General features: G+C 45.7%; 2 protein-coding genes across 4 annotated transcripts in view; both read left to right on the top strand.

The window, feature by feature from the left end:
* The window catches only part of Cfap61 (cilia and flagella associated protein 61), a 242,416-nt gene extending 227,555 nt beyond the window's left edge, over positions 1–14,861 (top strand). For all 3 annotated transcript variants that reach the window (XM_090351924.1, XM_090351925.1, XM_090351926.1), the window contains 2 exons: positions 2,743–2,833; positions 14,363–14,861. In XM_090351924.1, coding sequence (XP_090208050.1) covers positions 2,743–2,833; positions 14,363–14,563 — 292 coding nt within the window. In that variant the 3' untranslated portion in view covers positions 14,564–14,861. The remainder of the gene's footprint in view (positions 1–2,742; positions 2,834–14,362) is intronic.
* Positions 14,862–22,678: 7,817 nt separating this feature from the next.
* Insm1 (INSM transcriptional repressor 1) lies at positions 22,679–24,433 on the top strand. Its single transcript, XM_090352774.1, has one exon. The coding sequence runs from the start codon at positions 22,679–22,681 to the stop codon at positions 24,266–24,268; it is 1,590 nt and encodes a 529-aa protein (XP_090208900.1). The 3' UTR covers positions 24,269–24,433.
* Positions 24,434–24,677: the final 244 nt, after the last annotated feature.

The following is a 24,677-nucleotide window of genomic DNA, read 5'->3' as shown; positions in this document are numbered from 1 at the left end:
TCCTGGGGCTTCTTTGAACTAACTGTATTGGCAAAAAAAGAGAAAAAAAAAACTGGTAGAAGAAAGAATTCAGCAAGTTAGGAAAACTCCCTAACATCCTTGGGAAATGCCCCTCATTTGACTCCTGCAGTTATAATCAGTTGCAAAATGAGTTTGGTTAAATTCAGAACTTTGCTAATTGTCATGATTATAAGGACCCTGCAGGGTTCCAGCTATGTTAGGCCTTCTCACCACCCACCTACTCTATGCTGGGTTGCACAGCTGCACTAAAAAGTGGAGGAAATGAACAAATCATGTTAAGTGAAGTAAGCCAAGCTCAGAAAGACAAACTGTGCATGTTTTCTCTCATATGCAGAAGCTAGATCTAATATATACTGGAATATGGTAAATTATACAGGACTCTCTCTACACCTTCACACAGTGAGACCAAAAGAGGGTATTCTTAGTGGAAGAGACAAAGGTGCAATATCTATGTGCATCTGATCATATAAAGTATTTATCGAAATATGAACTCCAGGAAATGGAAACCAGAGGTTTTTCTTTGTTGCTGTTTTTCTTTTGTTGTGTGTGTGTTGTTTATCTGTTTTTGTGAGGGTAAGTAAAGGGGGGCACAGAAATGGAGGAATAGGGGTCAGGAGTTTGGCCTAGTGGTAGAGTGCTTACCTAGTATGCACCAAGACCCTGGTTTGATTTCCTCGGTTCCATATTCCTAGAAAAAGCAGAAGTGATGCTGTGGCTCAAGTTGTAGAGCTATAACCTTGAGAAAGCCCAAGGGCAGTGCTCAGGCCCTGACTTCAAACCCCAGGACTGGTGAAAAGAAATGGAGGAATAAAGGGTCAACAAATGCAGCGTGGTACTCACTAGATACTATGTTGAAAATGAACTATACAACTTATGGATGGGGAAGGGAAGGGAAAACTGGGAGAAAGCCAGGGAAGGGGTGACATTGTCTGAAAAGAAATGCACTCACTACCTAGCATGTAACTGTAACCCCTCTGTACATCACCTTTATAATAACAATTTAAATTTTTTTTTAAAAAAAAAGCTTACCTTGGAGTAGAAAGAGAAGCAGCCCAAAGCTGCCCAGGAGCACTGGCTCAAGGCCTAGCCCTGTGCTAGGTACTGTGAGGACCCAGAATCCTATCATGTGTTCTACATTAAGGAGAGACCATTCAGGGCTGAGAAGTATGGACTGTATACATTGCAATGTGAATTCATTTACTCATTCAGTGGTCAGTTGCTTGACATTAGCTTTTGTATGCAAGTGCTAAGCTAGATGCCTACGGAGCCCTCACACAATAGCTGTGGCCAGATCCCTCCACCCATCCATCCATCACCTTTCTGAATTCAGCTAGCCTCTGTCCTCTTTATGGATTTTCACCCAGCCTCCCTGAGTGGTCCAGATACATTCCTGCCTCTGGATAGCTGCACCTGATTTCCCTCACAGGAAAGTTTCCCCAGTGCTTGCTGACTTCCTTCCCTTGAGTTTTTGCTCACTAGGTCACTGCCTCAGGAATGAGCCCTCCATTATCCTCTGCTTCCCCGACTCCCACCCTCGTCCCAGTCATGCCTTAGCCTAAGCAACCAGCACTACTTGGCATGCTATTTATTTCTTAGTCATCTCAAGAACATAAGCTCCCTGGTGGCAGGGATATTTATCTATTTCAATCCCTGCCCTGCTTCCTCCAGTACCCAGCAATAGCAAAGATGGAATAAGTAATATGGAAATTAAGGGTAGATGAACAAGGCCGGCAAGTAGGTAGGAAATTAGGGCCTATTCAAGTGAGTTAGGAATGGACAACCCAAATTGCTGAGCCCGGTTGATCAGCACAGATTCTTGCCATTATAGTCACCTTCTTCTAATTCCATGGCCCTTCAGAGTTTTTCCTTACTGTAGAGGATAAAGGGAGGGTTCACTTTCATAAGGCGCCATTTTTCTCTTCCCCTGTGTCCATGTGTGATGTCCATGGCAGATTACCATCCACAGACTGAAGCCCATGTAATCACAGTGGCTCAGACCCCAAAGAAGTGAACTTTCCTATTGCAAGACACTTAGCATTCAAATAAAGTAAATGTTAAAATGCCAGTTACTGTGCTTGGTAATTGCAAGAAGACATCCAATTTTTAGCCATCGCCTGTGAATAATGAACAGTAAAATTGTTTTCCATGTAAAACGTCATTTATTCAATTTTTAGTGAAAAGTTAGAAAAAAGAGACACCAAAAGAAAGCTTCCCTAAGAGAGATTCAATTAAGCGTCAGGCACAACTGTGCAAAAGACCATGTTGCAACACTGAGGTGGCCTGTTTTTCTGGTCATTATTAATCCAGAAACCTTAATGATGAGCAACATTTGCGTTATTGTCTCCCCAAATTTAATTTGTTATGCAGCAGTTCAGTTAATCCTGCAATCTGTTTTTCTCAAACGAGGGCAGATAATGGAGACACCGTTCTTTACAAATCTTCAGGCTTTTAAATTCTGATAAAATCAGGATTCTTCACTGGGTCTTGCCCCAGCTCTGAATTAAACCACTTTAAATGTAATTATGGAACCTGGCCTTACATCAGGAACATCCATTTAAAAAATTGATTGGCCAGCCTGTTCCACGAGGCATTTTATGAGCAAACGATTGCAATGGGGCCAGAACTGTAATTTATCAAGGCAAAGAAAAAAAAGCAGGTAAATACTTTATTAGCAGTAATGAGAGGGTTGCCATCTGACTGAATCTCTTCGTCCCTCACCAGCTACTTCACGGAGGCGTGGTGCCTGGCCATCTTCCACGATCGTTTTATTGATCTCAGGAAAGAGTTACGCCAAATCTTAGTCTCCAAGAAGGTAAGAATAATTAATGGATATGTGGATATTTCTTGCAAATTATAAGCAGCGGATAAGCTATTGATCATTTGGACTTTCCCCTACATTTCCATTTTATGGTTTTACTTTTAAACCAATGGTACTTAATGCTATCAAACTATGAAGAATATAAACTTGGATGGTGCTATTTCAGGAAAGGTGATTTTTCCTTAAATCCTTTGATGAGAAGGACCTTCCTTTTTTCTTCTTTTTTACAGGTAAGCTTTTTTTTTTTTTTGCAATAAGCTACCAGTGTTAGTTGAAAATTGTGTAGGAGTTGTGTTTTCTTACCCTCAAGAATGACCATCACATTCCTTCAGTTTGTAGTGGACAGCCATCTACTGAATACTTGTGGTGTGTTGTCTTAAAAAAAAAAAAAACAAAATGAAGCCAGTCACTAGGGCTCATGCCTCTACCCTAGGTGACTCAGGAAACTGAGCCCTTGAAGGTCAGTTTGAAGCCATCCCAGGCAGGAAAATCTTTGAGAACCTATTTCCAAAGCAACTAGCAAAAAGCCGAGCTGGAAGCATGGCTCCAGAGGTAGAAAACCAGTCTAGAAATTAAAGCCCTAAGATGAAACACAGTGCCACCAAACTATAAAAAGCTTTAAAAAATGTAAAGAGAAGTCATCCAGAGAGCCAAACACTCCTTTTATAACTGAAACTTCTTAAAATGATACAGAATCACTATAGGTTCCGCTGATTCCCAAAGGTTCCATTCTCAGCCAGAAGTTTGACACTGCTGTATGAATAAGGAGATATTAGTGAAAGTTTCAACTATTTCTAACAATATTCCTAAGCAGAGCTAAGAAAAGTTAGTATCTTTTCCTCAAGAGAGGTAAATGATCCATCCTGGCTCTGTCTTGAATCACACAAACAAGGTCTGGGCTGTGGTGAGTCTCCACATCATTTTACTGAATAGGCAATTCCTATATCCCCATTGTCACCTCCACTGGAGAGCATGCACAGTCATGAAGATTCCATCGTGGAGGCTGCCAAATGGAGGTTTTCAGGTAGAGATCCCAAACTTAAGTCCTCACTACCTGTCCCTCACTACCTGTCCCAGCACCACCTCACTTCGTGGAATAGAATTATCTGATAGATAGAGCTACCACTGCAATCACCTTGACTCTACTAATGAAGAAACTGAATCCAGAGCACAGTCTCAGTACCTGTACCTCAACACCCAACTTTTCCAATATAGTTTCTGGAACCCAAGATGGAAAATGTTAAACCATTTGCTAATCAAAATAGTTTTGCCACTTAAACCCAGATGACATGCTTTAGGATCAACACAGGTAAAAACCCAGCAGGAGAATATAAACAAGGGAAGAACAACCTTCATTACGGAATTGAATTTCCTGCTGAGGCCTGGAGCCTTTAGGATGTGTTCCTAATTTCCACTTAATTCAGTATCTCCAAGAGGAAGAAGCAAAGCGATCAGATGCAAAAGTCAGACACTGCTTAGGTCATTCACATTGAAATGCACATACTTAACACTCCCAGAAGGTCCAGAGTTGCTCCAGTCCCTTTATAAAATGGCCTAGAGCCCACATGCATCTTCCTACATACATTAGACCATTTAAATTTAGATTACTTCTGATGCCCAGTACAATGTCAATGCTGTGTAAATACATGTAATGCTGGGTTGTTTAGGGAATAAGACAAAAAAAATCTGTGCAAGTTTAGTACAGAAGCAATATTTTCCAACATATTTTTGATCCAAGTTTGGTTGACTCTTTCATAGGAAGACCTGTAGATAGGAAGGGTTATCAGTGTTAAAGGTGCTACAGGTCAGGAAGGGTTTAAAAGGAAGTCAGTTCAAATTGAAACCTGAGCCATAACTGTATCCTGGTGCTCACTGAATTCTGCTCAACTCCTTAGTTACCCCTCATCCTCTAAAACTGTGATCTGAGTGTACTGCTGCCTCCCCACCCCCCATCCACCTGTTTCCCAGTGACATAAAACCAGCCTGGGCAGGAAAGTCTATGAGACTTACCTCCAGTTAACCACCAAATTCCTGGAAGCCTTTACTTTCTTTAATTTCCTAATTTTCTAGGGGTTCAAGAGAAGAAAATAGCAATAGGTGAGAAGGCAGAGCACATGGGAAATTTTAGGGCATTGAAACTATCCTGTATGAGATGCTAATGGATACGATATGATGCCCCGTATGGTATCAGTGGTCTGTAAACTGATGTCCTAAGTTCTTATAGAATGTCAACACCCAGGGGGTGTGCAGAATACACCCCACAGGAGCACTGTAGTTACAGTAATTCATAGTAATAGTGATTCATAAAGACCATCAGTTGTTCGGGGAAAAAATTTTTAACTTTCCTGCACCTTTCCAAGTAAATGGCCAAATCCATTGGGCATACACCACTTTGGAGGGTAATTCCTGGCACCTTCCAGTCTTATCCATGGGCCAACATTTGCCAAGGGTCGTTCGTTGTAAATGAGCTCCATGCAGGCAGTGGCTGTCGTCATCTGCCAAGGGCATAATGAAGCCCCACCCTACTCCCCCAGCCATTCTTGTGGACTTTCAAGATTTCTAGACAGCAAAAACTCCAAAATAAATAAATAAAACAAACTAGAGTGTGGCCTAGTTGTAGAGTACTTGTCTAACACACATGAAGCCCTGGGTTCGATTCCTCAATGCCACATACACAGAAAAGGCCAGAAATAGTACTGTGGCTCAAGTAGTAGAGTGTTAGCCTTGAGAAAACCCCAGGACAGTGCCCTGGCTCTGAGTTCAAGCCCCAGGACTGGCAAAAAAAAAAAAGTTCTGATTTCAGCATTGCCACTTGCCTCAAGGAAAGCCATGTGAGGACTGGTACATGGAGTAGTATCCGCTGTGAGTCAAATTGGACCACTTAGCATGGCTTCATCAGCTCCTCAGATCCTTAAGGTGCCAGAAGAATTCCCCTTAAGAACTGGTGACAGAAAAATAAGGGTAGCCTGCACTGAAAAACAGTAGTAATTCATCGGATCTCATGTCAACCCTAGCTACTCAGGAGGCTGAGATATGAGGATCACATTTCAAAGCTAGTCTAGATAGGAAAGTCTATGAAACTCACATCTCCAACTAAACACCAAAAAATCTGGACATGGATCTGTGGCTCAAGTAGTAAGGCACTAGCCTTAAGGGGAAAAAAGCTCAGGAACAGCAACCAGACCTTAAGTTCAAACCCAAGGCCAGGACTGGCACAAAAAAAAAGGTGAGGGACATTTGGGAAAATCTGGGAGAGAAGGAACAGGTGGCATTGCTCAAAAAGAAATGTACTTATTATCTCACCTATGAAATGGTAACCCTTCTCTATGTCACATTAATTTTAAAAAAGCAATAATTCTAACATAGTTACTAAGCTAAAAAGAAAGATTTAAATAGCTTAGAAAAACAGTATCCACATTCAGCAAAAAAAAAAAAATAACTACAGGAAGTGAGTACTTGAAAGTGGTAGGGTGGTGGGGAGGGGTAGACAAATGAAGATATAAGGGAGAAAATGCAGTCAAGAGTCCAATATATATCCTAAAAAAATTCATAAGAGTAAGGGAAGGAGGGGTGAGAATGTTGAAAGGTGGTGGCATGGATCAGGATACACTATATTCATAAACTGCTTTGTTAAATGGAAATTCCTTTATATAACTAAAGATAATCATTTAAAAATGTTATAGAAACTGAAAAAAGACAAGTTGTGTATGTTATCTCATTTGTGGGATTTAGATCTAAATTATAAACAGATAAGGAAACATGTAGGATTATATGGACATTATATATACAGACTAAAGGATGGTATACTCAGGGAAGGATTCCAAAAGTACAGCTCCTCTAAACAGTTAATGAACGGTTTAGCCAATAAATTCCAGCAAGCTGAAACTTGTTTTGTTGAGGGAGGGCAAGGGAAAGGATGACAGATGAAGAGACATCTCAAACTTTACTACATAGATAACAAAATAACAAAAACCACTTTTTACTGACATAAAAGTAGGCCTGAAGACAGATGGAAGATACTGGAAGACCCAAAAATGAACCCTTATACTTACATAATCTGATATTTGGCAAGAATATAAAAATATATGTTTGAACAAAGACAGCTTCTGGTTATCATTTATCTTTTTATCTTCATTCTTTTTTCTCTCTCATTAACTTCTTGCTTTCTTCCCTTCTTTTATTCACTGGATTCTGAGGATCATAGATTTCAAATGTGTCTGAATCTTGCATGCTTGCACCTTTAACTTTTCTGCTTAAGACAGTATGTTTCTTAAGCTTTGGAATGATGCAAGTAAATGCTTTTGGTTACTGGTTAATGCTTTTTCCTAATTGACCTTTTATATTGCTAAATCTGAAATCAAACGTTTCCTTCAGCTTACATGTTAACCATTTGCAGATTGCACAAGCCTGTGTGTGCCCATTTTCCTTGAAATACGTGAAGCTTCTTTTTCAAAAAAAAAATTTATAAAAATTCTTGCAGAGAGACTATTTAAAGGAAACCTCCCTGACATTAACCTTGGAATATAATAAAAAATACATAAAGTAAGAATTTTTTAAAAGACAGCTTCTTCAACAAATGGCATTGTGGATATCCATAGGTAAAAGATTGAAATGGGATCCCTATCTGTTGTCACCTTGCACTAATAGCAACTCAATGGATCAAAACCTCAACATCAGACCTGAAACTTTGAAACTGCTACAGGAGGAAAAACCTTTGAAGTTACTGGCATAGACAGGAACTTGAATTCCCAGAGCTCAGCAAATAGGAAAGAGATATGACAAATGGGATTATATCAAACTAAAAAGAGTCTGCATAGCAAAGATCAAAGATCTTTACCAGCTATATATCTGACAAAATACCCAGAATATACTCAGAATGTCCTAGAGCTCAAGAAACTACCCCCCCCTTCAAAGAAACCCAATCAATAACCAAATAATAAATGGGTAAAGGAGCTAAATCTAGACTTCTCACAAGAATTAAAAATGGCAAATACATGTGAAAATGCTCAGCATCCCTGGCCATAGAACTACCTACAATCCAGTAGGTACTGGATGCTTGGGCATCTACCTAGATCGTTACAAGATACTGTCAAAACACTATACATCTTCTTTGATGTTCTATTCACTATAGCAAAGAAATAGAAATAGCCCAGATGCACTACAATGGATGAGCATGAAAAATATATACAATGCAACATTACTCATCTATTAGAAAGAATGATATTTTGTCACTTGCAAGTAAATGGATGAACCTAGAAAAAATTACATTAATTGAAGTCAGGATCAGAGTCAAATGGTGCATTTTTCTTCTCTCACATGCAGAAGCTAGATCTAAATACAAACATGCATGGTAACCTATGTAGGGTTTTATTCATATATACACAAACAAGCAGACGTAAGGCTTATATATACTTAGGAGAGGAGTCCAAAAGTCTAACTCCTCTGAACAATGAATGAACTGCTAATAGACAAATATCGTAAGGAGGAACATGTTTTGGGGGGATGGGCAAAGGGTGAGGCCCAGGAATGGAAGGAAGAAGGGTGAGAATTTACTCAACATACATTATGTAAATCAAACTACATAACTTGAAGGGAGGGGCAGATGAGAGGGAACAATGCTCTGTGCTAGTAGCCTGACTTATGGAATTGTAACTGCTTTATACAATTACTTAATAATAAAGTTGGTTGTTGTTTTTTTTAAAGTCTCTGGCCAGGAGTTTGGCCTAATGATAGAGTGCTTGTCTAGCATTCACAAAGACACAGGTTCACTTCCTCGGTACCACATACATAGAAAAAGCCAGAAGTGGTGCTGTGGCTCAAGTGGTAGAGCTCTAGCCTTGAGAAAGTCCAAAAACAGTGCTCAGATCCTGACCTCAAGCCCAGGACTGGCAAAAAATAAAAAAAGAGGACTTTAGCAGTGCAGTAAACTGGACCTGGCATACCAGAACTTGTAAGTACTGATCTTGCCATTCAAAAACAACAGGAAAAACAAAAACATTCTTCTCAAGGGCCCCAGGGACTGCTTCCAGGATAGGTCATCTGGTAGGCCACAGGATATTGTTTGATACATTTTAAAAGATTTAAATCATTGCAGAATATATCCTCCAATTGTAATGGAACAAACTAGAAATCAGCACTTTGCACAAAAGGAAATTTAGGGGCTGAGAGTTTAGCCTAGTCGCAGAGTGCTTGCCTAGCATGCACGAAGACCTGGGTTCAATTCCTTGGTACCACATACATAGAAAAAAGCTGGAAGTGGTGCTGATGCTCAAGTGGTAGAGCTCTACCCTTGAAAAGTTCAAGGACAATGCTCAGGCCCTGAGCTCAAGCCCAGGACTGGCGAAAGAAAAAAAAAAAAAAAAGGAAATTTAGAAAGTAATACCCTCTTAATCAGCCAGTGATTCACAAAAGAAATCAAAAGGACATTAGAAATCCTAAGTGGTCAGTGAAAATACAATATAGGATGCAGCAAAAATAGTTTTCAGAGGGAATTGTGGATACCTATAAATTGTCTATCTCAATAAAAACTGAAAACAATAACAACTCTATACTTCAAGGAGTTGTGCTTAAACTAAATTAAGCCCAATGCCAACATAAGAAAGGAAATAATAAAGATTAGAACTGAAGTAATGTTAGAGAATAGAAAAATAATAGAGAAGAAAATTGGTTATTTGGAAAGGTTAAAAAATTGATAAACCAGACTAAAACACATTACTATATCAAATGAAAGTTAAGATACTATCACTAACTTTACAAAAATACAGTATTATGAGAATAATATAAATTATTATTTGGCAACAAAAGAGAAGAGATTCTGGAAACATTCTTAGAAACACAGTCTAAAAACTAACTCATTAGAAGCAACAGAAAAAAATCTTAGCAGACCTATAACACATAAAAAAATTGAATCAGCACTCCAAAAATTCTCAACACATAAAAGTCCAGAATTAGGTGACCTCATTAATGAATGATAGTAAACATATATAGAATTAGCATCCATCTTACTCGAAATTTTTCCAAAAACCGAAGTGAAACATTCTGTGAAGCTGACACCAAAGCCAAAGGCATCACCAAAAGAAAAGGCCAGTAGCCCTTTATGCATGTAAATGCAAAATCTTCAGCAAAATATTAGCAAATCAAACCCAACAGCACTCAAAAAGATTAGAAACACCATTACCAAGTAGAATTTACCCTGGAAGTGTAAGAGTAGTTTCACATATAAAAATGAATGAATGTAACATACCATTTTAGTAGAGTGAGGTTTGGGGCAGATAGTGTCATCTCAGATACAAACATAGCACTTGAAAAAAAAAAAAAAAGCACATTTTTATAGTAAAAACTGAAAAGCCTAGCAATAGAAGGTGACTTCTTCCATCTGTTAAGTTTTTATGAACAATCCACAGCTAGTGGTAAATAGTCAAAAGCTAAAATCTTATCCTTAGGATCTAGAATAAGATAATGACAACATTGTACTGAAAATCCTAGCTAGAGTACTTAGGTAGGAAAAAGAAGTAAAAAGCATCCACCTTAGAAAAGAAGAAGTAAATCATCACTATTCTCAGATGACAAGATGCTATAGAAATCAACAAAATCACTCTTAGAGCTAATAAATACATTTAACAAAATTTCAGGGCACATAGCCAACACATAATAATCACTGGTCTACATCAGCAGTGAATAATCTGAATATGAATTTAAGAAAATAGTTTCTTTTATAGTAGCCTCAATAAGATTTTTAAAAATACTTGGTTAAATAAGTTTAACCATAATACCTTGAAAGCCACAAACATTTCTGAAAGAAATGAAGACATTTTTATTAAGATGGCAAGACCACATTCCCAAATGGTCTACAAAGTTGGTGCTATCAAAATCCCAAAGGTTTTTTAAAAATAAAAGTAGAAAAGTTCATATAGATATGGAAGGGTTTCTAGATAACCAAAACTATCTTGAGAAAAAAACAGAACAAGGTTGAAGAGCCCATACTTTCTGATTTCATACCTTACTATAAAGCAACAATAACAGCTCAGTGTGGCACAAGGAGAGATAAATAGATCATTGCACAAGGAGACATATATAGATTATTTATATGTAGATTAAAATTGAGTCTGTATAAGTCTATTTACATAATAATGTTCAATATGATTAATCATATTGAAATAAAAATCAGAGCTACAAGAGATACCACTTCACATCTACTGGGATGGCTATATTTTAAAAAAGGAAATAACTCTTTAGTGAGGATGTGGGAAAATGGGACCCTTGCACAAATGCTAGCGGGAATATAAAATTGTAAAAACTTCTTTCAAAAATGGTTTTATGGCTCCCCTAAAAGTTACACACAGAATTACGCTCTGACCCAGCAATTTTATTCTTAGTTTTAGGTCCAAAAGAACTGAAAGAGCCATTCAAATGATTACTGACTCATAAATATTCAAAGCAGCACTACTTAGAATAGCTGGAAAAAAGAAGCAGCCTCTCCAGTTCTAAATTGAGCTACACCTTTTATTATAGTAAGCTTTTTATTGCCTACCCACTATGGCCTCCCACATTCATCAGAATTATTCTACTGGCCTCTGATTTAGTTATGTAGCCCCAGAGTAACTTTTCCTACAGGTTAAGAACAACAAAGCTGGGTGTGTCACAATCCTTGATTTCAGAATTGTAGAACACAGTGCAAACTCCTTGATATTAGCCTTAACTGGGGGGGGGGGGGGAGACACCAAATGCCCAGGCAACAAAAGCAAAAATGAAATAGGTCTGCATCAACTAAAAAGCATACAAGAAGGAGCCTTCAGCTTAGGAGAAAACATATATATCCAGACTATCTAAAGAAAATAATCAGCCAGATTTAAAAATGAAAAAAGAACCTGAACAAAAAACAGACACATGGCCAAGAGGAACAGGCAAATGAAAATATCACATCAAGAAAATGCAAATTAGGGGCCCGGAGTTTGGCCTAATGGCAGAGTGTTTGCCTAGCATGCACAAAGACCTGGGTTCGATTCCTCAGTACCACATACCTAGAAAAAAGTTGGAAGTGGTGCTGTGGCTCAAGTGATAGAGCTCTAGCCTTGTGAAAAGTCAAGGATAGTGCTCAAGCCCTGAGTTCAAGCTCCATAACTCGCAAAAAAAAAAGAAAATGCAAATTAATGGCCAGGAGTACGGCCTAGTGGTGGATTGCCTAGCATGCATGAAGCCCTGGGTTTGATTCCTCAGTACCACATACACAGAAAAAGCCAGAAGTGCTGCTGTGGCTCAAGTGGCAGAGCACTAGCCTTCACCTGGACAGTGTCCAGGCCCTGAGTTCAAGCTGCAGGACTGGCAAAAAAAAAAAAAAAAAAGAAAGAAAGAAAGAAAGAAAGAAAATGCAAATTAAATTACAACAAGCTATCATTACACACCCTTTAGAATGACTTAAAAAAGTGAAAGAAGGGCTGGGTAGAGCAATTGTCTAGCATTAAAAAGGTCTTACAGTCCGTCCCAGCTCCACAAAAAAAAAAAAAGATGATAGGAGTAAATTGTAAGCATGTGTGAAAATGTTAACAGTGAACACACCCTGTCCCCCAAATAACTAAGCTAATTTTATTTTAATGGTAAAAAATATAATAAGTGTTGGCAAGGACATGAAGGAACAAAAACTATTGAAAATCAGTATGAAGGTTTCAAAATAGACAGTCCTGATTGGATAAACTGATAAAAAAAAAACAAGGTAGTGAGTTCTCGTAGTGAAATACTATTCAGACTTTAAAGAGAAGGAACTTCTTACAGCATAGAATTGGCACAGAAACACACATAAAGACCAATGGAACAGAAATAAAACCACACAGCTCTAACAGCTATATGGAGTCCTTGGCAATGGGGCCAAAACATACATTGGAGAAAAGGCAGCCTCTTCAACAAATGGTGCTGGGAATACTAGATATTGACTAGACCTCTATTTCACTCTCTACAAAAAAAGCTCCAAATGGATCAAATGTAAGGTCTAAAACTACTACAGGAAAAACTCTGGAAGACACAGATGCTGGTAATTAGTCCCTGAATAGTAATTCTGTTTGCCCAGAAAATGCATAAGAATTGATAAATGGTACTATATCAAATCTAAAAGGTTTTGTACAGCCAAAATTTTTTAAAATAAGAGACAAGCCAAAGAATGGGAGAAAATATTTACCAGGTATTCAACAGATCAACAATATCCAGATTACAGAAAGAGGTTTAAAAAAAAAGGGAAAATAGCCCATCTTAAAAATGGGCAAATGAATTGAACAGTTCTCAGAAGAAGAAACACAAATAGTTAATAAATACATGAAATGTTCAACATCTTTAGCAATCAAGGAAATGCAAATCAAAACTATACCAAGATTCCATCTCATCCAGTCAGAATTGCAGTCATCAAGGAAAAAAAAAAAAAAACATGCTAGGTGCCAGCAGCTCATGCCTGTAATCCTGTACTCCAGAGGCTGAAATATGAGGATTGCAACTGGAAGCCAGCTCAGGCAGGAAAGTCCATAAGACTTTTATCTCTAGTTAATCACTGAAAGGGTGGAAGTGGAGCTAGGTTTGAGGAAGAGCTCAGGGACTGTGCCCAGTCTGCCCTTCTCCCAAAAACAATGTCAGGAAAATTCTGTGTTACTGTACACCATAGGATTATCAGTATATAAAAAAAAAACCTTTTTTTTCTTTCTGATCTCAATACTTTAAGGATGCCAATGAAATTTATACTCAGAATTTAAACTTAGGGTTTAAAAAGCTATCCCTTAGGGACTATAAAGTAAACCATTTTGTTTTAAAGCACAAATGTTTGACTTCTTTTTATGCTGCTCCTGGGGCTTGAATTTGAGTCCTACAGATTATCCCTGAACTTTTGTGCTCAAGCCTAGTGCTGTATTAGTTGAGCCATAGCTCTACTTACAGGGTTTTGGTGGTTATTTGGAAATAAGAATCTCATCGACCTTCTTGACTGAGCCAGCTTTCAACCATGATCCTCAGATCTCAGCCTCTTGAGTAGCTAGGATTATAAGCCATCGACATCAGGCTCTTTTTAAAGCAAGCCAGAAATACATATAATTTGCTTCTGAAAAAAGAAGGGCTTAAAGTGGTCATCCTTGGTGGCATTATGCTGTGATAGAAACAATGACAGGAGGACAAACCCTGCATGACTGGGGTCAGCCAAGGTCGCTAGAGAGACATGAAGCCCAGCAGTAGTGGCCAGGCCAAGGAGAGGATGTTTTGAGTTCATTATTCAGGAAGGACAGAGATGAAAATATTCAGGAGTTGGATAGTAGTCATGACCACTGAGAATGGAATTGACCCCACTCCCTTACACACGGAAAATGTTAAAGAAATTTCATGATGTATATTGTACCACAACTTAGAAAATAATATCTAAAAAGCTTTTTTTTAAAAAAAAAAAAAAGCTTACCTTGAGGAGCTGAACACTGTTTTGTTTTACTTTAGCAAGGCTGCCCTGTTGATTGTAGTATAAAGTACAAGTAGGTTCTCACTCTGGCCTTACTGTATTCACAGGAGGAAGACCTCCCTTCCATGGAGCAGCTGGCCTATAAGATAGAAGATGAGGAAATAAGCCTGGTTGAGAAGCCCAGGACTTACCTCAAAAGAGTTTTCGAGGAATCCATCTACAAAAGCCTGGTGGAGAAGAGCATCTTAGACTATCTGCACTACAATTACTACCACTTGCCTATGTATGCGTGGCCAGGAATCATTTAGTGTGGCCATGGTGTTCACTTTTTTGTGTTTATACATTTAGTTACTGGAAGTGTTCTGTAGAAATCGCAAAGTTCTCCTAAGTCTGGCTTCACAATCAAACGACAACTTGGTTTTGATGTTTCCTATCTGCCTCTATTTAGGCTTGTAGTTTCCTCTGGCCCCAGTAGGTGGTGCTCAGCTGTACGTCTCTACTCTGGGGCAGGGAACTTTATAAATACCAGGCTTGTTCCTGTGTATAATAATCCCCTTTAGTAATAAAATGAGATCCTACTGTATAAAAGTTGTTTTTTTTACCGTGTGATCCTTTTTTTTATTTCCTGGGATGTTCTAAGGCCAATTTTGATAGTCCTCCTGGTATTTGCTCAATAATACCTGTGGATGACTAAAAAGAATAAATTGTATACCCAGAATGGAAAATTAGTAAACAGATGATAAGAAATGAAATCTGTAGCTGAACATCAGAAAAACTGATTAGGTGGAAAAAAATTGCATGACCTTTTGAAACCAAAGAGATGAATATCTCAGATTCTATATTTATTACTGTACCAATCATGAGCATAAAAACAGACTGGAAATCAGGAACTCATACATAGAGTTCTGGATTGAAAATAATAGTGGGAAATTAATCTAAGACCTTTTTTTAAAATCCTGAACAATGTCGCTTTTCTTGGTGGTAAGGGAGTGGCCTGGTACCTGTCACCTATATTGTAGCTCAGAAATCTTCTCTCGTAAGTAGTTATTCCCTAAAAATCACATGGCTTCAGGAGCAGCACCTTAGATTGTATACATGTACTTTGAGGTCTCTTTATAGTGTGACACAACTTTTTGACAAATTTAAGCCGACTTTAAAATTGGTTCCCATGAACACAATTTCGAATTACACTGTTAAAAAAAAAAATCAATGCTAAAGTGTGTGTGTGTGTGTGTTAAACTCAGGGCTTCGGCTTGAGCACTGTCCCTTAGTGGGTTTTTTGGGGGGGAGGAGGGCAAGGGGTTGAACTCTGGGCCTAGGAACTATCCCTGAGCTCTTCAGCTCAAGAATAGTGCTCTGCCACCTGAGCCACAGCACCACTTCTGGTTTTCTGGTGATTAATTAGAGATAAGAATCTCACAGAATCTCTGGGCTGGCTTTGAACCCAACTCCTCAGGTCTAAGCCTCCTGAGTACCTAGGATTACATGTGTGAGCCACTGACACCCTGGTTTCCCTTAGCCTTTTTTGGCTGAAGACTAGCCCTTTACTCTTGAGCCACAGCTCCGCTTCTGGCTTTTTACTAACCAGAGATAGGAGACTCACTGACTTTCCTGCCCAGGCTGGTTTTAAACTGCAAACCTCAGATCTTACTCTCTTGAGTAGCCAAGATTAGTCTTGAACCACTGGCATCTGCATTATTATTTTGCCAAAGTAGACACATACAGATTACCAAGCTATTGAAAGTCAAAGGTGGCATTTTAGAAGCTGACACACACAAATGTTGCAAAACTACAGGATTACTCAGAACTACCAAAACAAAAACAACATGGTCCCAGAACACCGGATTCTGATTATGCCAAGGCAGATTAAAAACAATCAATAAATGCTTTAATTCCTTCACATGCATGTAGTATACAAATATAGGGGGTGGTATTTTTTTGTACATGGATACCCATAGGGAGGCCAGCCCAGTTTAGGCCATATGGTACTACAAACGGTCATTGAAATGGGGAACAGTTGCTTGTGGCCCCTGCCTCAGAACTCAAAACCAACAGGCATTTCAAAGTCTGGGAGCTGAACCCCTCAGCTGAACCCACCTAACTCTCATCCATTTCCGGAGACAATCTGGGTCAAACTCATCAGCAAATGGAGTTCCTATGACAAGCCCCGGGGAGGCTGAGATGAGGGCTACCAGAAGAACTTCAGCCAAAGGATCAACAGTTATGACTTCTGGGCCAAGTATTACCATGACAAAGGCTCTAGGCACACACAAGTGACCCCAAATGACAATGTCAACCCCCAAATCATGCATAAATTTACTAGTAACAGTTTTCCACTGCTGCCTCTTTTAAAAAGAAGCCTTGGGCTTTCATAAGCCTGTAGCATTTTAAAAATTGCTAGCACATAATTCCACTTACAAAGTCTATCTGTCCGATGACATTATTAAATGTTTGTTCCATTCTTAGGAAATTTACTTAATCTAGGAAATTTTATCATCGATGCTAAATAATTTCCTGAACCTAGCAGTTGTGGCATGTATGTGTGGACTTCAGAGCTTTAGAACTGAAGAATTTTCCTAGCAAGAATAATTCAAGAGACCAGTCATCGCTTGAAATTGATTATTTTAAGAGCTGTAGGAGAATAAAGCTGCTGGTGAGACAGCCTTCACAAATGAAAGAGCTTTTAAAAAGACTAATATTTGGACTTCTCTAGCTGTATGAGGGATAGGTGAAGAAGTCTCCAGATCCTTGTGTATTTTAATATTTGCTGTTGAGCTAGGGTCATTTTGATCTTGATGTTGAAGTTGCATCATTTTAAGCAAAATGTGTGCCATGAAAACAATTTTACCAAGTTCAATTCCCCCAAATTACATACAATGCATCATTGGTGCTTCTAATGATATCCTGACAGATACCAGATTTTAAATAAAAACTATGGCTACCTCCTTCCCCTAGAATGGCTTCTTATAGCATTATTATAAGAAGAGACAATATAAGAGGGAAGAAGAGGCAATGCAAAAATAACCAATCAATAGGAGAAAAGGGGGAGAGAGGAAGAGGAGAGAGGGGGAGAGAGGAAAAAAGGAAAGAGGAAGAGGGGGGAGAGTAGAGGTGGAGAGGAGGAGGAGAGAGGAAGAGGGGGAGAGAGAGAAAAGCTCTTGGGTAAGCCAGTGTTAGCCAGGAACGCAGGAGAGGGGCTGGAAAGTCGAGGAGTGCGAGGAGCTGTTGATTGTTTTCTGGTTGAGAGACACGATGATAAGGGCGGATAAAGTAAGCGCAGGGACGGGGCTCGGAGCCCGGCAGCTGTATGCTAATGCTCACAGAAACCGAGCCTCCCCGTCCCCCATTAAAGCAGGCGACCAGGAGGCCACACATCACTGAACAAATAGGCTCTCTCTAGACAAATAAAATAACACACATTGGCCTGTGGGAAGGGGGGAGGCGCTGGAGGGGGGAGGCCGTGAGGATGAGGAGGAGGGGGAGTGGGGAAGATAGTTGGGAGAGAGAAGCAGGAGATGGAGATGAAGAAACTGGGAGAAGACTGGAGTGGGAAGGGAAGGGGAAGGAGGAGAGAGGGCAGAGGGACTGGAAGGGAGGGCAAGGAGAGAAAGATGGAAAGGGAGAAAGAGGAAAGAGAAAAGGGGGCAGAGAGAAGGGGGTCTCTCCCCACACACAGGGAGGGAGCAAGACCCGCAGAGGAGAAGCAGGGGGATCAAGATGGAGGTTTGGGAAGAGGAGTGTTAGAAGGCGCATGGGGTTGGGGATGTGGCTCAGTGGAAGAGCCCTTGGCTGGCAAGTGCCAGGTCCTGAGTTCGGTTCTCAACTCTGTGTGTGTGGGGGGGGGGGGGAGTGCAGGGGGGACGCAGGCCCAGGCAACTTGTGCATTCGGTGGAGAGGGGCGGAGGGGCAGGCCGCAGCCTCTCGGGTCACCTGCGCTCGCGTGTGGTGGGTTTCTTTCCCAAGTCGGGGCCAGGGCATGCGGCCCACGGGATGCCGGTGTGGTCGGAGCTGCCCCGCGCTCTTCGCGCCATTCCCTGGCTCACTTCCCCACATATTCTGGCTTGGCTCCGGACAGCGTTTGCCAGCACTGCCCATCCAGCCGCCCGTCCCCCCCCCCTTCCCTCTCCGTAGCTGGGACAGTCCCACCCAAGACAAAAAAAACCAAACCTCAGCCCCCGAAGGCACTTCAAGGAGCCCGGGTGGCCCCGACGGCACACTCAAAAAAAATTTTAAAAAAGGCAGCCAGCCACCCGGTCCACCCCGGGCCGCATAATGGGCGCGCAGCAGATTGCCAGGAGGCACTTGAAACTCGAGGGGAGGGACATACTTGAGCGGGGGGTCCCTCCCTGAGCCTGGCGGCCCCTCGGATCCCCCCCCCCCCGTTCGCTCTCTTTCATGCACTCTCCCTTTGTGTGGAATTATTTAAACGGGAGATCCATGGCAGCTTTATGCTAATGTAGGGAACAAAGGCGAGGGCCCGCCGGCGGGGGCCCCCGGAAGGTGCCTGGAGGCCTGAGTGGCCAGGCGGGGCGGCTGCGCGTGTCTCTCGCGTGCCCCTGGGACCCACACAACAACCCCTCATTCCTGCAAACACAAAGCCGGGAGCCGGCGTGCACCGAGCACCGCAGCGCCCGGCTCCCTGCGGGACGTGGCTGCGCGCGCCCGGGCGGCGACGTGCACTTCCCCGTCGGGTTATCTCTTTGTGGGGGTCCAGGGGTGATGGAGGGGGGCTTGTGTCAAGTCCAGAGGCTTGGGGTGGGGGGTGTCTGCTGCCGAACGGGAGAGGGGAAGCTGGCAGACTCACGCGCCCCGTACCTGAAGCCTCCAACCCCGCCCTCCCCCCCCCCCGCACGTGTGGGGTTGGACGTGCTGGCGCCCGGGTCTGGTCCAGTGAGGTCCAATTCACTCGGGAGCCGAGTTCCTGGGGGTGCGATTCCCGGCGTCTCGCGCTTGTTTCTAAGACTCGCGCTTTCTAGAAACTCCCCGGGAGCTTCAACTTGGATGCTCCGCTGAGCTGGGACTCGAGGTGAGGCGAAGCCCCGGCCTGTGACGAAGGCCAAGCCTGGCACCCCCTCCGCCCTGGACAGAAGACTGTGGAGCGGAGGAGGCCTCCACTCCCGCAGCCCGCGGAGGAAGAACCCCGGGTCTGCGAGGACAAGAAGCAAAAAGGCCCCGCGATTTCTTTTTTTCTTTCCCCACTTCAAAGCCCTGGTCTACACCCCACAGGGAAGGAAGTGGCTGCCTTGAAGCTCGAGGACAGCACGATTTTGTTTGGGATACTTTAGTGACACCCATACCCTACACATGTAAGCTCAGAATTTCCCTGGCCCCACTCCTGGGCGTCCTGGCTTGGAGTGGCAGTGCCTAAAGGCAGGCCCCCCGGAGGTGGGGGGCTCGGTTGTGCTGGCGCTTTGCTCTTCCCAGGGAAAGACAGATACCAGGACCCTAGGTCCCCTTCCTCTAGGGCACACAGATTCCAAGAAAACCACGCCGACGGCGGCAAAGATCCTCGACCCCAGGGTACGGCTGCTGCGCCAGCTGGAAGGTCGCTGGTGTGTGCGTGCGCGCAGCCTAATTCGCCCTCGGCTCCCAACGCGGATACCTTTCAAGTTTCCACTTAGGTGGGCTTGTAGGCAGCTGAGTCCGGATCTCAGTGAAGACTCAGAGAAAAAGACTCGAATCCATCGAATCTCAGCAGATAGGTTACCAGTGGTGTTCGATAGGTTTGACTAAATTTAGAGCCCTGTTGGATCCCTTCCAGCCGGGTTTCCTTTCGGTTACTGGCAGTTGTCCCCCACTCCCCGCCACACTCCCGCCTTACAATTCCCAGTGTCATCGTGTAAGGATTCACTTGGAGAAGAACGCTCCCTGTTATCTGTTGGATGAAAGCGCAGTGTTGGGTACCCGCGACCAAAATATCCACTGTAGTTGTGGGATCGCCCGCCGAGCCACCCTCCCCCCCATTATTCCACAACCCAGATGGGATTCCTGATTAGAAAATAAAATTGGCCAAAGCTGTCTCGGAATCCCTTCCCACTTCTAATTTCATCAGCAGTACTAATAAGCACTCAAAAAGAGCAAGAAAATAACATCAGTTAACTTATCTAAATGGAACCTTTTTTGGTAAATTTTTACATTTTATAATTTTAACTTCTTTTTAGGATTACTCACTATTGTTACTTTTTAAATGAGGTCTTAAAAAAATATGTTCCGTTAGAGGGGTGGGGGGAGGGAAATGGGGACCAAGACATGTGAAAGGGTATCAATGTATGGGAATTAATGCACCATCTATCTGGCAAACATCATGTAACCCTTCCATTAATTACAATAAAAAATATATGAAAAAATGTTCCGTTATATGCTCTCTTCTCTTTTCAGTGTGTGGGTGAGAAGAACAACAACAGAAAAATCACCACATAAAATCCTCAACTATCATTCCGTTTGGCTAATAACTAATCCCAACAACGGGATTCCACTGAAAAACTTGTGTTAATTTCGACGCCAGGGTATTTTTCGGAGGGGAAACCCGAGACAATTAAATACCTTCAGTGGAATTACGCATCAGCAAAACTCAGCAAAGCCTATCTGGTGTGATTTTTCACCCCCCCCCCAAAAAAAAAACCAAACAAACATGTTTCCTTCTCTCTCAGTAAAGTGACAATTCTCACAACGTAGGACATTTTCCTGGCCTTGCTATTTTGTCTTCCAGGGGGTGGATGGATGATCAGGGCCACTCAGGCGGGGTTCTGCCTGGCCCCCTCTGGAGAGGCCACGGAATCTCTACCTTTTGTTTCTAGGTGCTGAGCTGGGAGGAGAATGGGCCCAAGGGTAATACTGCCGAGTCTGGGCCCATACAGGGGCAGCTCGGGGCGAGGGCGTCCTCGCCGTTGTCTTTCTCCGGTGGCACGGGAGCGGCCGAGAGCGCCCGGCGAGGCCGCAGCCTGCGTCGGAGGACAGATTGCCCCCCTCCCCCCGGCCGGCAGCACGCGTCTCCCTTACGTCCAGATTGGCCGCGACTGCTGCTCAATAGCTGGAGGTTAATTTCCTTCACAAAGGTGAAGGGGGCATGGCTGGGGGGGGGGCGCCCAGACAGGCGGCCCCTTTATTCTGCAGCGCCTTGATTGGAGCCCTTGATTTAGCATCTGATGTCAACCGGCAGACAAAATGCCCACTCGGAATGAAAATGCATGAGGCAGCGCGGGGAGGGCGCAAACCAACTTCATTCCGGGAGCACGCACTGCGCTGACCGCAGGTCCGGCCAACTCCACGTGGATAAACCCAGCCCTGGAAGGCACCAAGAAGCCCGGGCCTCCGGCAAAGGATGCCAATCCCCGGGCTCGGGGTACTTCGGGAACAGTCATGATAAAGTTCAGCAATCCAAGTTCCTTTTGGAACCCAGCCTATCCTCCTCCACCCCCAGTCCCACTCCCAGTCCCAGTCCGCCCAGCGATGGAAAAAGTGCTGTGCCAAGTGTTCCTCAGTCTGGAGAGGAACCCTGCGTCCTTCGAACCGAGCTCACAAACCACGGCCTGGGCTGTAGCCAGGGAGTCCCTGTCTACCCACACTCAGAAAGAACCCCTGGGTCCCGCGGTCCACTCGGCCCAAGGTGCGGGGCCAGGATCGTGGCCACTGGGACTTTACAGTTAACATCCCTTCTCATTCTTTCCCCAACTCCACGCGGGCTCCTTGGCCCGGGCCCCGGGCCGCTCCCACCCCGCCAGCCTCCACCCCGTTAGAGCGCACAACTTCCCCCTCCGCTCTGGCTCGCGGGTTGAACCCTCCTGACATATTTGGGGCCATTCTTCTCCTTTGTTGCTATTTTGCTCGCGACCCGCGAGTAATCCCCTCGCGGGAGGGGGGCGTGCATTGTCGCGCTGATGGACGGGCCCATTTGGCGGCTCTGCGCCCCCCGGAGGAGAGACACAAAGCCCAGGCACGTGCGCCTCCCCATAGAGGAGCAGCAGACCGTGAAGGGAGGCGGGGCCGGGCGTGTGCCTGGGCCAGGCGGGGCGGCGGCGCCGGGCGGGGCGGCCGAGGGGCGCGCTGGGGCCCCGCGCCCTCAGGTACATCTGCCGCACCTACCGGGCGACCCCCGAGTCCCGGCCCCCCCCTCTTTTTTTTTTTTTTTAGCCGCTCGGTCGCCCTCCCACCCTACCGGGCGGAGGAACTGCGAACGTTCTGATTGGTTCTGGGGGAAGCGGGAGGCGAGAACAATGGCCCCCTCCCCCCGTTAAAAGGGAGCGGCGCCCGGGCCCAGGGACAGGGACGCGCGTGCAGGGCTCACAGCCGGACTAGCCGTCTCCGGCGCCACGCGAGTTCCCGCAGCCGCTGAGACTGGGCAATGGCCTGGAGGCATTAAGGGCCGCCGGGCTGAACGCGGAGGTGGGACCCAGCCAGTGCCTTGCCCTCCACGCCGCGCCAACATGCCCCGCGGCTTCCTGGTGAAGCGCAGCAAGAAGTCCACGCCCGTGTCCTACCGGGTCCGCGGTAGCGAGGACGCTGACCGCGCGCTGCTGCTCTCGTCTGGCTGTGGGGGCGCCCGCGCCGAGCCCCCGGTGCCAAACCCCGGGCCGGGGCCGCTGCTGCTGCTGCCACCGCCGCCGCCACCTCCACCGCCGCCACCGCCGCCGCCACCGCCTACGGAGCGCGCCCATGCGGCGCTCGCTGCCGCGCTCGCCTGCGCGCCCGGCCCGCCGCCGCCCCCGCCGGGCCCGCGGGCCGCGCACTTCGGCAACCCCGAGGCCGCGCACCCCGCGCCGCTCTACAGCCCCACGCGGCCCGTGAGCCGCGAGCATGAGAAGCACAAGTACTTCGAGCGCAGCTTCAACCTGGGCTCTCCCGTGTCGGCCGAGTCTTTCCCCACGCCCGCTGCGCTGCTTGCCGGGGGCGGCGGCGGCAGCAGCGGCGCCAACGGCGCGGGCGGCGGCGGCACCTGCGGCGGCGACGCGCTGCTCTTTGCCCCTGCGGAGCTCAAGATGGGCACCGCGTTCTCGGCCGGCACCGAGGCCGCTCGAGGTCCCCCACTGCCCCCCACCGCCGCCCTGCGGCCCCCAGGCAAGCGGCCCGCGCCTCCGGCTGCCGCCGTCGTCTCGGAGCCGCCCGCCAAGGCAGCCAAGGCCCCGAGCGCCAAGAAACCCAAGGCCATACGCAAGTTACACTTCGAGGACGAGGTGACCACGTCGCCGGTGCTGGGGCTCAAGATCAAGGAAGGGCCGGTGGAGGCGCCGCGGGGCCGCGCGGGGGGCGCGGCGCGGCCGCTGGGCGAGTTCATCTGCCAGCTGTGCAAGGAGGAGTACGCCGACCCGTTCGCGCTGGCGCAGCACAAGTGCTCGCGCATCGTGCGCGTGGAGTACCGCTGCCCCGAGTGCGCCAAGGTCTTCAGCTGCCCGGCCAACCTGGCCTCGCACCGCCGCTGGCACAAACCGCGGCCCGCGCCCGCCGCCGCGCGCGCGCCGGAGTCCGAAGCCGCCACCAGGGCCGAGGCGCGCGAGGTGAGCGGTGGTGGAGGCGGCGGCGGCAGCGACCGGGACACGCCGAGCCCTGGAGGCGTATCCGAGTCGGGCTCCGAAGATGGGCTCTACGAGTGTCATCACTGCGCCAAGAAGTTCCGCCGCCAGGCCTATCTGCGCAAGCACCTGCTGGCACATCACCAGGCGCTTCAGGCCAAGGGCGCGCCTCCCGCGCCCCCGGCGGAGGACCTACTGGCCTTATACGCGGGGCCAGACGACAAGGCGCCTCTGGAGGCGGCCGGCGACGGCGAGGCGGCCGGCGTGCTGGGCCTGAGTGCGCCCCCCGAGTGCCACCTGTGCCCAGTGTGCGGGGAGACGTTCCCCAGTAAGGGCGCCCAGGAGCGCCACCTGCGCCTGCTGCACGCCGCGCAGGTGTTCCCCTGCAAGTACTGCCCGGCAACCTTCTACAGCTCGCCGGGCCTCACCAGGCACATCAACAAGTGCCACCCGTCGGAGAACAGACAGGTGATCCTCCTGCAGGTGCCGGTGCGCCCGGCCTGCTAGAGCGCGCCCTCCGCCCCGGCCCCGGAACTGTGCCTTCGCTTGGAGCCCCACAAAGAGAGTGCGCCCTGCATTCCCAGATCCTGCGTCCCGGCGCCAGGGGTACCCCCACCCCGGGGGGAAGCGTCGTCTATGATTCTCTCTATGTGGGGTGATGGTCACCCCATCCTCTCCTTTGACTCCTTTGGGACCCCTGTTCCTTTTTTTTTTTTTTTTTGCATTGTGTCTCCCCCCCCCACACCGCCGCCCCTGGCGCAACAGGAGTCCATCTCTTTCTGTACGAGGGAGAGAAGCTGTACCCGTCTGTCTCGTGATTGGAAACCCCCCCCCCCCCACGAGGCGAAGCTGTTTTTCTTGCTAGTATTTCGCTGTGTTTATGGTCTAGAATTGCGGTTTGCTCTTCGCCTACCAA

Source organism: Megascapheus bottae, chromosome 18, assembly GCF_031878675.1.
Source record: "Megascapheus bottae isolate mThoBot1 chromosome 18, mThoBot2.hap1, whole genome shotgun sequence".
NCBI classification, from domain to species: domain Eukaryota; kingdom Metazoa; phylum Chordata; class Mammalia; order Rodentia; family Geomyidae; genus Megascapheus; species Megascapheus bottae.
This window is presented reverse-complemented; position numbering and strand designations above follow the sequence as displayed.